The sequence below is a fragment of the Wyeomyia smithii genome, chromosome 2 (genome assembly GCF_029784165.1).
Source record: "Wyeomyia smithii strain HCP4-BCI-WySm-NY-G18 chromosome 2, ASM2978416v1, whole genome shotgun sequence".
NCBI classification, from domain to species: domain Eukaryota; kingdom Metazoa; phylum Arthropoda; class Insecta; order Diptera; family Culicidae; genus Wyeomyia; species Wyeomyia smithii.
The window spans coordinates 250,289,007-250,302,980 of record NC_073695.1 but is presented as its reverse complement, the minus strand read 5'-3'; the positions used below and the strand labels follow the sequence as shown (position 1 = coordinate 250,302,980).

Here is a 13,974-nt window from a genome sequence, read left to right as displayed (position 1 = left end):
GTAACGAGCTGTGAAAATGTAACAATTGGAACTGACTGCATGCTGAATAGATGCAATGGCTATGAGCACGAGGCAATGGGGTCTGTTGGAAAAGTTAGAAAGTTTTTTTAAGTTTCGAATAAAGCTGATTTTTATATAACAATCGGACTCAATCTAGTATGTAAATTTGCATGTTTTCAGAAACAGTGGCGTAAGCGTCGAATACTCTAGCAATAACGCTGATGCTGTTTTACTCGCATAGTTCCAATCTGCTATTAGTAACATGGAGAGGATAATTATTCCATGCTTGATTTTTTTATTGTGCTATCACTAAATCAATACTTTTTGATAAACTAATAACTATTTTGTTAGACTATAATTTACATCCTGTAAAGACTTGATGGTTAAAGGATTGATTCAAACACACTGTAACACAAAGCATACCCAACGATACCTAATAGCGGTTTTATTTTTGAGGTTTTGTGATGATGGGATTTACTTATTTCCGTTATTCTAAAATTTTATAGAATTCTGAATTAAAATCCCGAATTCTTGTTTTTTTTTTGTCTCAAGCATTTCAATCATTTAGAATTCGAAGATTTTTGAAATTCTAATTGTCGTTTTACGTATAGTAATTCACAAACAGTCTATTTTTACGCATATCTTTAGAAAAAAAGCTATTTGAAAATTGCGGAAATGTTTGAAAATCAATATCATGTCCGCTTATCACATCGATGATTTTCTACGTAATTTTTCCTATTATTGATCTTCTGTTCAAATTCGACCTACTGAACACACACTATCCCAGCTGTTCAGCTGGCCTAACAAACCAGTTGTCGTAAGTTCGAGTCTCGGTTCGCGAGAGACTGTTAATGTCAGTAGAATCGTAGCGCAATTGTCCTGTACTCTAAACAGTTGGCCGCAAAGTCTGTGTATAATAAACGAGTTCTGAATCGGAATCTAGCACTAAGGCTTTGCTTATAAATACTAATTTTCATGTTCACTACTTCAAAAGTTCTACTGAGTATCGTCAAGCTCTTCTTACAATGCACGTTGGGCCAGGAATGAAATCTAGCATGAATTATTAGCGCTCTCAGGGTACATCCACTCGGTTTCCGGTCCTCTACAAAGTTTCTTGGTATGCTTGTAATATGGTGGATGATGTAGGAGTTCCCATTGAAGCGTTTTAATGACTTTGGGCAGTATGAGACCAAGTGTTGTCATGCAGTAGAGTTACTTTTTTTGTGGCTCTCCTCGTATTGTAGCTAGTTTTTTACTTTTGAATCATTCAGAAAGCATGCAACCGCTTGAAAATAGCTTGGCGGGTAACACTCAAAACCGCAACAAGTTGTGCCTGCTTTTGACATAAATCCTCATCGAGCAATTCCTCCAATTCAGCATCTTCAATGATGTTCTACTTTCCTTCACGTGGCAGTCATCAACATCGAAGTTACCGTCTTAAGAGCGACAGAACCAATCACGGTACGTAGTTTCACTTAAAACAGTGTTTCCGTGAACTGTCTTCAACTCTCGATGCGCTTTAGCTTCCGTTTCCTTTGAATTGAATGAGAAAAGTAACGCTTCTCGCAAGTGATGATTATTTGACAGAACATCAACCATTTTCACACAACTTAAGCAGGATGGCCACTCTACCGGGACAAAAAACAAGAACCGCGAGAAAAACGAAAATTTTAAATCACCGGGAAAACAAGACGGGAAAGGTGGGAAATTAGGCTTTACACCAGGAAAATCATCCTCTTGCTTGTCTTCCGCTTTTTTGTTCAACAATTTCTGAGGAAATATCAATATGAAAACCTGTAATCTTTTGCATGATGACCTAATGGGCTTAATTCTGGCAGCAAACTAATTTCTAGACTTAGAAATTCGAACAACAAATTTCATTTTTTTTTTAATTAAAAATTTATTTTTGCTCTTTTTGTTTGTTTTTTTTTTTTCTTTCAAACTATAACGATGTAAAATTGATGGTTTTCACAAACTCTTAGGATCACACAGAAATGATTTTAAAACTTTTTGGCAGAGCATTTTTTTTTAATTTAGAGTTTCTAGGACGATTAACGCATCTCTAATGTGGATTTCAGAATTTTTGTGTTTTATCACGCGGATTTTCAGGAAAAGTCGAATTTTACTTTGATTACTTTATATTTCTCAAGTTTATTTAAATTTTTTGAAAGTGTCGATTGAATTTATTTTATGGACCTTTTTCCGAAAAAAGAGTTTTTCCAAAAAAAAAAGTTTTAAGATAACAACTTATCGCGACGTTTCATGAATCACTGAGACATTTGGCATCACCAAACAAAATAGACGATTTTATGTGCGTTTTTTCATTAGTCAGAAAAGTGGAACTTTGATCACTTTGAGGCTCTTCTTTCCGAAATCCGTTTGGGATCAAGTTTTGCATGTGGACTTATTTCGAGAATATTTAAGCTCCGACGCGAAGCGAAGTTTGATGGTTGAATTTTCCCCATTTTTGTTTGCATTTATTGATTTTTCAAATATAAAAAAAATCAAAACTATTATGAAAACCATGTTTTTTCGAGCGCTTTTTTTCAGATGTTTTTTCGTATTTTTTGAAAAAAAACACCTGTAAAGTAAGAAAAATATCATCGAAAATAAACGGGAAAAAAAGCGGGAAATCCAAAATTGATTTTGAGTGACCCCCCTGCTTAAAGTATTTGACGCCACAATAAAATCACCTTTCATTTTTTGATCGATATTTTTCGGTGCGCCGGTAATTTTCCAACCTTTGGGCGGTGTTCACCTGGCGTCTCTGATGAGAAGACATGTGAAGACATTTTATCGCGGAGCGTAAGGACATTTGAAAAAAAAACCTGGCATCCATGGTGGCGCCATCTACCAACATATAACGAGCTTTTAGGGGTCGTTCCTAAACCACGTAGTCATATTTATTCAGTTTTCAAAGAAAAATTCAGGAATTCAATAGGTTTCGAACGGATATAACCAAAATCACATTTTATTTAAAATTTTCATTAATACTATTTACTCACAAAAAATGATCAGATGAATTATTTTTTTTTAGATTCAACATTTTATTGGTTTTAAAAAACATGTTTTTTCTTAATTTTTATTTTTGTTATAATAGCTAATCATGGTACATTTTATACTCATCTGAAGAAATATTCAGTAATATTCTATTTGGAATAATATTCTATTTGGAAAAAGGGTCAACACAGTCTATTACCTTGTGGAACTGGATAAAACGGCATGAATTTCGGGAGTACACATACTATAATCCTTCAATTTAATGATGTTTGATTGCTATATTTCTTTATATGGGTCATTCCATACGAAGTGACCATGAAAAAGCACAAACTTGGACACGACCATCACAGATTTTGCTCAAAGTTGGGAGAATTATTCATCTACTGTCACTTTGGAAAAATCCCAATTTTGGTGTCGATTGGAATACCTCCCGCTCTCCAGGACCCCCCTCTTTATTGCAAAGTTGCGCAATTTTGTCAAAAATCTCTTTTTTCTTTTCCTTACAATTCATAAACGTAAAATGTCCGAAAAATATTGATAGATGATTTTTGAAGAAAATAAACCAAGGAATCCAGAAAAAATATAAGTTTTGACTGAAAGTGTTGCCAGATAAATTATTTTTGTATTTGAAAACTAAATTTACATTTTTCGGCAAATGCAGCCATTTTTATTTTAAATTTGATAATTTCATCGTGTTCCTTGGAAAATTTCACATCAGAAACAACTATCATCCCGAGGTAATATGAGCCAATCTCGAGATATAACATTTTTACGGAGAAAGTTGTAAACTCCGTAATTATTTTTTTTTACAATTTATAGACGTGAGACACCCGGAAAATAGTGATAGGTGAATTTTAAAGAAAATAAACCGAGGAATCCAGAAAAAATATTACTTTTGGCCGGAAGTGTTGCCAGATAGATTATTGTTGTATTTTAAAACTAAATTTGCATTTTTCGGCAAATGCAGCTAATTTTATTTGAAATTTGATGATATCATCGTGTTTCTTGGAAAATTCTACGTAAGAAATACTTATCACCCCGTGGTAATATGAACCAAACTAGAGATATAGCATTTTTACGAAAATAGTTCTGAATTTCGTAATTAATTTTTCGTAAAAATAATATATCTCAAGATTGGCAATTTGGTCTATACCTATCACTATATTTATAGCCAAAAGAAAAATTTCATTAACATTTTCATTGTAAATTTGTTTGTCCTGTACCCTCAAATATTAAACAAAAACCGAATTTGGTTTCGGTTAGTAGTTAATCAGCAAGCTTTCCCAGCAGCCACCATCCACTTTGTCTATTCCACAATCGGAGACTGTCTTCTGCCGCACAAGAATTGAACCAAAAAAATCACACACAATTCGATTCGGTTGCCTTTCGTTTCTCCCGCCCTCTGCATCACGATCCCTCAACAACATTGCAATTGAAATCTGACGCTCACTTTTTCTTTTATCAATTGAAATGTTGGTGGGGGAACATAGTCTCAAGATTCTTTTCATTCATAAAAGCAGTACTAATCTGACTTCTGAAGCAGGAGCACCAGCAGCAGTTCTTAAATTTCTTCCGAGAGATGATGCATATGAAGCACACACAACTGTACAACTTTTCCAAATTCCGTCATTCTCGTTTCTGCGTTTACGAAGTTGGTCGTTTTTTTTCCTCTCTGAGGCAATCAAACGACGAAGTCTCAGAAGTAATATCAAAAGCAATGGAACATAGTCTAAGTTGTCAAGAAATCCTCTGCAGCGCTTCATAACGCATTCTGCCCCAATTTAAATTTGAATCGTTTTATGATAAAACTTGAAAGTGAGTGAAATATATTAAAATATGCACAACATTATAAATACCAAAAGTATAAGAGTTAGAGAAACAGTTTTTTGCATTATTTGCAGGTCACTTAATTATGAAAACTTTTATAAAATTCATGAAAAAATACATGTTTGTTAGTGCCACAGACAATTCTACAGTTTTCAAATATTTTAGTCATTATGGCACACTTTTTATTATGAAAACTGTAGGATGGGTTCTATAAGATAAAAACGAAGAAATTCATCATTCAAAGCCACATGTGTGACTATTTTAGGGATTTAACAGCCTGGGTCATCTTACCCCGCTGGTGCGTTCTGTACGGTTTTCCCCTACTCCGAAAAAGGTTCGAAGTAGCGGCCGAAATACGTATCTGCGCTTACTGATGTGCAATGTCTTCTTAATAACGGAATAAGAATTGGTGGTGAAAAAAATTAGCTTAGAAATTTCTCGATTAATTTGGTCGGTTGGCAACTTTGTGTTCATATATCTTTCTTAAAACCAAATTCAAAAACTTTCAACTGAAGGAATATTTAAAAATAAATAACTAGTTGATTTTGTCGCTGTTTATCAGTTTTCGTGTTTCTATGTTTCTACATTCTTTCATTAATTGACTCTCTGCAATTCTGAATTTCTTGATTCCCAATATCCCGGCAATTCTAACAAAGTTTGACTTCTTCTGTCTCCGTCAGTTTGGACTATTAGGATTCCTCAATGTCAAAATGTGGGTTTTTTCAATTCAGGTTTTCAAATTCTTAATTTCTTAAAGGTAAAAGCATTCTGATGTAAATTTTCAGATTTGTCGTTTTCATTCAATCTCTGATTCCGCAAGCGTATTCATAGATCTCTAAAGGGCTAAAACACTGATCATGGGCAGTTCAAATGCGTTTATTTCTCAAACAGTTCCTTAAATTGAAACACTTTCTGAAGATACAACAGAAATTTAGAATTGTGACCGATGTTTGTTGCTTGAGGCTTCAGTTGGGTTGTCTACTTGCTCGGTTACACTTTTATCCTTCACGGAGATGGATTCGCCGAGCAGTACAACGGTGCTTTTTCGATTTTTTCACATAAACAAGCATGAGACTCTCCTAGCAATGCTAAAGATTGGGCAGTACAAGTCATATAGATATTGCATGTATAATCCCGTGAGAAAGTTCGCAAAATGCTATGGAGAAAAATGTTATGAACTAACTTTTTTCTGTTTATTCATTTGTATCTTGAACCTATATTCCATTGAAAGTGCATCACTTTACTCAAAATATTGAATTGAATTGAGTACAACAACAACAAAAAATTTTATCATTTTGCTAAATTCACGGTTTCAACAAATTCATGGTAATTTTTTTACCGTGATATAATCGAAAAAGTACTGTATTAAGTTTTCTCGTAAATTGTTATCCGATATGTTGGGATTAGTCTTGATTTTCTGTATGACATTCGATCAAAATTCACGAAATAATTATTAATTATATTGAACACGAAATAATTATTAATTACTACTATGTGGTATCCTGTTGTTTTCTTGTTTTAAACCCGAAAAGTATGAACAATGAAAAAATGCAAAAATGGAAAACCTAAATGCTGAGTGAAAAAATCCACAAAACTTGGACCCCTTATAATAGCGAAACTTTTTTGAACAAGATTTTGTTCAATATGAATATTTTCACATTAGAATTAACAATGAGAACAATCGTTCTAAGTGATCAATTAGAAACTGGAGTAAACAAGCAACGGACAAAAACAAAACTAAATGAAAAATAACTCTTAGCTCCTGGTCTTCGGATGTTGAACTGAACGCTTTTTCTCTGGAAAGCTTCACTGTTCACTCACGCCTACGCTACACCTAATCATCACCAAGGCAACAAGAAAACGAGCAAAAAACAGTTCGACAAGCCGAAAAAATACATCTTCGAATCAAATTTTCACTTGCGGCCCAGCTTGTTTTGAAAGAATTTCATACATTTCACACGAGACGCCCTTAACTGAAAAAGTCGACACGTATTTAACGAATTATTTACACGCAAAAATCGTTAATTGATGAAACGATTGAAAAGCACGTTGCAGCCGTTTAGTACTGTGCTGCCAGTTCTAGAACTTTATATTCGTTTCAAAGTTGATGAACTAGCAAAACTAGAAAATTTTGAAACCTATAATATAGATTGCATTGAATACATTTTGAAAAAGTACTTACGATTTCTTTCCCATAATAGTTAGTGTCTTCTTTTTTCAACATAATATGCCAGTTATACGCCAAACCATGCAATACTTTCATAAAAAAATGTTTTCAACCATTTTGGTAACTAACATATCAACAAGAGGAACAAGAGAACGAAACAACTCTTCGAAGACAGACGCCTCCAACCGTTTTGCTACTTAGTTGCCACCTTTACCAATTAAAAGTACTTCCTAGTAGTTACGTTTTGCTAGTAAGTACTCTTGTCAGATTGAAAACTTGTCCGATTTTGCTGAGTGGATCCTTATCAGTCAGCAGTGAAAAGTGAAAAGGTAATTGAACGTGTACTCTTGACCTTTATCGGAACGAATCGACTATGTGCCGTGTAGCGCGAAGAGTTTTAGATTGACAATATTTGGTAGAGGAAATTCATTCGTAAAGCTCGTTTAATTGTTTCCTAAGTAGAAGTTCCAACAGAAAAAATAATTGAAATTTATGAAAATGCCTCGTAAACAAGTGCTGTTGAATTGCTTCCAGGAAGCTATGAACTGAGAATGCAAATTTCGAATCGAACAAACACACATTCTGAACTGAAAATCTCGACTGCTCGGAAACACCTTTCCGCCGCCACTAACCGGTAACCGTCTTTCATTCTCACCAGGTGGACTGCCCGTTTATCGTTTGCATGACGTACGCCTTCCATACTCCGGATAAGCTGTGCTTCATCCTGGACCTGATGAACGGTGGCGATCTGCACTATCATCTCTCCCAGCATGGTGTTTTCAACGAGTCCGACATGAAGTTCTACGCTGCGGAGGTAAGTCGTAATGTTACATTGTTATGGCGTATCCAGCCATGTAAAGGGTGTCACTGGGTGTGTGTGTGTGTGTTTGTATGTGTGTAGATGACGATACGTCTCAGCAGTAGCAGCAGCAACTACCGTGCTTTGTTTTATGCATTTAAAAAGATACACTTTATCTTGATGAACGACACAAGACTCCGATCATGAGGACGAGAGAACAGGTACGGAAGGCTGGGAAAGGTTGGTAGCTTTCAGTAGAAACAATGTCGGTTAACGATAATCTTGTTACCGGTGCCATCTGAGCGGGATTAGGTTGGTAGAGATAATACGCTTTTATCTGCACAATCAGTCGCAGTGAAATGAAACGGCAACTGTCGAACAAAGCACCGTTCGACTCCACTTTCGAACGGGAATTGATGGAGACGGATTGTGCTCCTGGGAATGCTTGTGCTTTTCGATCTATTGGAAAATGATATTGGGAAAAAAGAAAAGCTCATTTATTGCTTCAGCTGCACCAGCAGTACACGGCTATCGGGATCGTAGATTCAGCGGCAGACATAATAAAAACCGATGCGCATTTAATGGCACAGACAGCTGCCTCGTAAAGGTTCCGTCGCTACTGGGTAATGGAGAATTGGCGAGTGTTTTACTGTACTTGGGATGAAGAAAAAATAACAACTTTGTTGTCCTTTTACTACAACGACATTCAGGGATATTGGCAAAAAAGTTTCCAATGATGAATGCTTCGGACGTTTTTAAAATTAAATTCCTGCAACTTGAGCTTTAAATACAGCAACAACGAACGTTGTTATAGAGTCTGTTAAACGGCAGGCCGGAGCATCCAAACGTAAAGAAACCGGGCGTATTCACGGTGGAACTCTTCAGCTGAGTGGGCGCTCTGGATCTGAAAATGCTTTCAGAGACTATTAATATTCTATAAAATAAGGTGAATCGAACCGGTTTCAAACGATAGCATGCAGATAGTGTGAACTTGCCAGGAACCAGCAAACAGGCAGGAGGCAGACGGCAGACAGAATTACCTACTTCTTTCACCCGAATCGGGAAGCCGGAAATTGGAATGGCAAAAGGGCAGAAAAAAGCAGGCTCTTTCCTCTGGGAGAAGCAGCTAGTATTGTGCCGTTAAGAAAGAAAACGCAGTGCCACTGAATGAACAAGTATGACAGACGATGTTGGCGACGAAGCCATTGATATATCATGAAGATATTACTTTCTACTCGCTACTAGATAAGCTATGGGGGGAAACTATCTATGATATTCTTTTTCTGGTGAAGAGCTTTTACTATTGATGAATGTGCATATATGCATCTACATATGAAATACAGAAAGAGCAAATAGCAAACGTTCCAAACGAACAAAAAAACTTATTTAACCACTTTTTTGTCAAAATCAGTTGTTGTACATAAGTAATGAATCTTTAGATTGAAATGCTATGAAGACGAATGCAGAGATTAGGACTAAATACAAAAACACGGATGTTCAACAGAGTGCTTCTCATACATTTTCTCGTCTAGAGAAAAATACCCAGGAAAAGTTTTGATTGATTTATCGCCCATTTATTAGGGCGAATAGTGAAGTTTCTTCGCTGGTGCTGGAAACTCTAGCCGACGTCAATATTTAAAAAAAATCTTATCGTAAGTCCGCTGGAGGAATACTTGATGTTTATCTCATTCTTCGTAAAAAAGCAAGCAATGATGCTACGCAACAAAGTTACAACTCACACTTTTCCAATTTGACGCAGATGTAACTTGCCAGATGTAGTGCAGAATGCGAATGAATTCAAGTGAAGAACCGCGACAATTTTCTTTACTCTTTGCAGAAAAATTACGATTGTTGAAGTTTGTAATGAAAAGCAGTTAGTGTTAATATTATTACTAAAAGTACGAGGCTTTCGACCTAGTAATTTTCTGCATTGCTGCATTGCAAATTCTATCCAAGTACGGTCCAAGCTTTATGAGTTTATAGTTATTTGCTTTCATCGCTCGATAAAATTAATTGAAAAGAACTAACAGTGAAAGTGAAAGTTCCTCTAAATTCATTATTCTGTTCTATTTATCTTTAATTTAAAAGCTATTAAATTCACGGAGATAGTATTAGTATTCTCCCTCATACCCAATACTACAAAACTGCTATCTGTGACAAGGCTCACAGTTTAAAATTAAACATATTTTATCAGCAAACTGGCGATAACATGACTTCTTTAACAATCCGGTTTTCTGGCTGAAATGACAACTACCATAGCATACCAAAACCGAGGGACATCCTTGGAACCGCCGATAATGTGATTAAATTTCAGCCAAATAGCCTCGAGGCTAACACTTCTTTACGAATGATACCGAGGCAATTCAGTCCAGTTCACCCAGTCGAACATCAGAATGCTCTGTCTAATCCGTTTAAACTTATAGCTTCTCGCTACATTTTCCGAATGATGAAGGTGATAAAGTTCCGTTTACGCTTCCACTTTCCGTCCGTCCAAGTTTGGTTCGACAAACCAATCAAACGCTACGTTCAATTACCCAACTTCTACAGGTTATCTTGGGCGAACGCTGAAGCAGGAAAGTCCCGCGAGGGATCGACATATATCGCAGCTGATTCGGTCGGGACGAGTCGAATTCATACAGTAAAAAATCCTTATTTCCGGTTGATACCTTTGTGCAGCGGCACCTTTGGTAGGTGGAAAACTACTATCTAACATGTTTGACAGTGAAACACAGGAGTCAAAAATTGCTTTAGAATCATTTATCATGATGCTTGCCAGCAGCAAAAAAAATCGACACCTCGAAAAACAGTTCCAGCATCGCACAGATCGGAAGCGTGTAAAACATGTTGAAGTGAGGCAATAAGTTTCTTTTCCTCCCGAACATATTGAACGGTTTCGTCCGATAAGAGTAATCGGATTTCGCTGCCGTTGACAGTAGGGACAAAAACCGTGTGATAGTGTCGCTTATGCTGCATGGAAAATATTGAAATATGGTCGGACTGAGCGCTCGAAAGGGGTGATTAATACCATCAATGTGACAGAACCATTGTTGGTGATATGAAAACAGTTTTAAGCACCGGGCAAGAGAAATGAGTTGACTTTTTTTTTTTATTCTCGCTTATTTTCCGTCGGTCTATTTCCGCCACTGTTGTTGTGCCAATCACCGACGCCCGGAGAGGCGACTCCACCCAGGACCGTAACTCACGACCCGTTGATTAACGGACCGGCGCCAACGGCTTTACTTCTTCATGCGATGGAAGGCGTGATCCCAGAGATTTTTCGCCTCAGAAAATCTCCCGGTGTCGGCTAGGATTGAATCTAGACCAGCTGAGTTGGTTGTGAGTGGATCACGCCACCTCACAACCATCGACGCCTATGTCGGCGGTGGGATTCGAACCCAGGCGTCGAGCGTGGTTGGCGGAGACGTTACCAACCATGCTAGGCCCCCGCCCAAATGAGTTGACTTAATTGTTTTTATTATAAAGAATTATTTCAGCAACTTTCCAGATGGCAAAATATCAAATGTGTGGAATTTCGATGTCCATAATAGAGAACGCACGAGATAAACTTCAATTCAAAGAATTGATTACTGAGTCAAGTTGGATATAGGGGAAAAAATATTTTCTAGGGTGCATCCTAAAATTTAAACATTTTTGACACTGTTTCCGTAGGACCATAAAAATGACCGTAAATATTTCTGCCTAAAAACTTAGTACCGTAAAGCGGGGGGACTTTGATCGGCGAGATGACTTTGACCACTCTACCGCTTTGTTGAATTTATGATAAAAAGCGCCCGTAGAGCTTAGGATTTGTCGAACCCTCCACTGATTATATTTGGATTTGCCTACATTGCTACTATTGAATAAGTCATATTCTACGTGGACTAGGTTTTGGTAATTTGAGCCCCCTTCCCTCTCCGCGAACAATTGTTCATATCTTGAAACAAACGAGTAAATTGAGGTTTTGTGGACCACGATTTGGTTTGGATTTTAGTGTGGGTTAAATTAGCAGCATGGATTTGAATTGGATTTGAAATTAATTTATATTGGATTGGATTTTTGACCAGAATATTTGTGATGGTTTTTGGGTTAAATTTGGAACGGATTTTTTTCCCATTCGGATTTAAATTGGAAAGAATGGGATTTAAATTGAAATAGTCTTGGATAGTTTGGATTTCAATTGGTTGAAATCAGGATTGGATTCGGTTTAACTTAGGATCAAACAGGATTCAAATTAGATTAGATTTTAGTTTATTCCAAATTGGATATGGATTAATCTGGATTGAGATTGGAGTGAACTTTTATTGGATTGGGATTTGGGTTATTTTGGACTTGTATAAGATTTGGTCCGGATTGTAATTTGATTTGATTTGAATTGAATAGAATAAAAAATTATTGATTAGATTTTATACCTATGTCTTCGATTCAAGTTTTAAATTGAATTTGTAATCAGTTTTTGGAGTTCGAGAATCAGTTATTAAGATTGTATTTTAATATTGAACGATTTCTTTGGAATATACAGGATTCTACTTTGAGTTAGACTAAAGATTTATTCTTGTTCTTTTCATAGATTAAATTCAAGTATTATATTTTCAAACCATTTTTTTTACTTTGATTTTTTCATCGAATTTCAGTCAAGTCTTATTCCCAACAACAACATATCAGCCAATTAGTTCCTTTTTTGTCATCCAATCTCAAAAGATCTATGAAAGATCTTTGAAGGGGTTCCTCAGGTAACATCAACGTCTTATCCCTCTCAAGATCAAACTACTCTGCATAACATAACCACCCACTATCGCAATAGGTCCACAGGAAATGTATTTGAAAGTTAGTTAAAAAAATTGTTTGTTAGAACATTAAGAATAAAAATATAGAATGTACCCAAGATCGCCCCAATCAGTGTGGGCGATAAGCTTAAAAAAAGCATCTGAACAAGGAACGAACAAGGTATATGTATCTGACAGACACAATAGCCACAGACAATTAGCTAAACTATATTTATTTGTTAACCAGTTTAATATGTAAAAAGCTTCTAATCGGTAATAAAGCCCCACAGTTTCCCCTAAAGATGTCACTGACCACTAACGAAACGTCGGACAGTATGAAATAAGTCGTTCTACTTTTTTATTTTTGACTGTAATAATTTGTGGTTTCATTTTCATTTTATGTTAACCCCCCCTCCCCCACACATTCAAAAATGTTAAAAATTGGAAGGGAAAAAAAGTTTAGGCCGTTTTGTTAATATTATTGACTTTTTCAACAGCGTATATGCTTAATTAGCAACAAACAAGTCCAGTGATAGTGAAAGTGTCATCGAAAGGCAAGTCAAATAATTAATAATGATAATGTGATATTTTTCAACACGCTTTTGCATGCAAGTTACAAACGTCGTAACTTGCATACAATTTTTATGAAAGCTATCCTTTTTTTTTCTTCTCAGTGTTATTTATTTTTTGCCCTCCCCTTAGCTAACTTTGATAACCGTGGATATAAAAACTATTCAAAATTTGTATCAGCCTTATTAAATGTTTAAATGTTGATTACTGTAGTTGGATAGTATTTGAATATTCGATTTTTAAATGGAGCATGGGATAACATTTTTAATCAGATTTTCATATTGAATTTCTGGGTAAGGATTTCGTATTGGTTTATGGATTCAAGTTGAACTTTAATAAGTTTTGGGACTACCGGGGCTTTGCCTTGAATATTATTGGAGATTTGAAGGGGTTAATTTTTCATTTTTCAAAAAATCGAAAACAATATTTTCTCTTTATATTTAGATACAACTTCTTGAGAATGTTTTCTCAAACTTTTATAGAGATTTGAGTAATAGGGAGAACGTAACAGAGATAACAAGCGCACCAGGACACACGGACACAAGAATAGAGAGAGAGAAAGAGAGAGGGATGAAGAGGGAGAGAGAGAGGGAGTGGAAGAGAGAGAGAGAGAGAGAGAGAGAGAGAGAGAGAGAGAGAGAGAGAGAGAGAGAGAGAGAGAGAGAGAGAGAGAGAGAGAGAGAGAGAGAGGAGAGAGATGATGATGATGATCCCCATAAAAGTCAGAAAACACATATCTTACAAAAAAGCATATGTCTCGTAGTTATTTCTAATGTAATTGCAGTCAAATGTAAAAAAATTGATCAGTGTAATTGATTTGTCAATTTTTTTTAATTTTCAAAAATTTT

General features: G+C 35.9%; 1 protein-coding gene across 2 annotated transcripts in view; it reads left to right on the top strand.

Moving 5' to 3' along the window:
• The window catches only part of LOC129722175 (G protein-coupled receptor kinase 1), a 240,987-nt gene that overhangs the window by 205,624 nt on the left and 21,389 nt on the right, over positions 1-13,974 (top strand). For both annotated transcript variants that reach the window (XM_055675448.1, XM_055675447.1), the window contains exon 7: positions 7,653-7,808. In XM_055675448.1, coding sequence (XP_055531423.1) covers positions 7,653-7,808 — 156 coding nt within the window. The remainder of the gene's footprint in view (positions 1-7,652; positions 7,809-13,974) is intronic.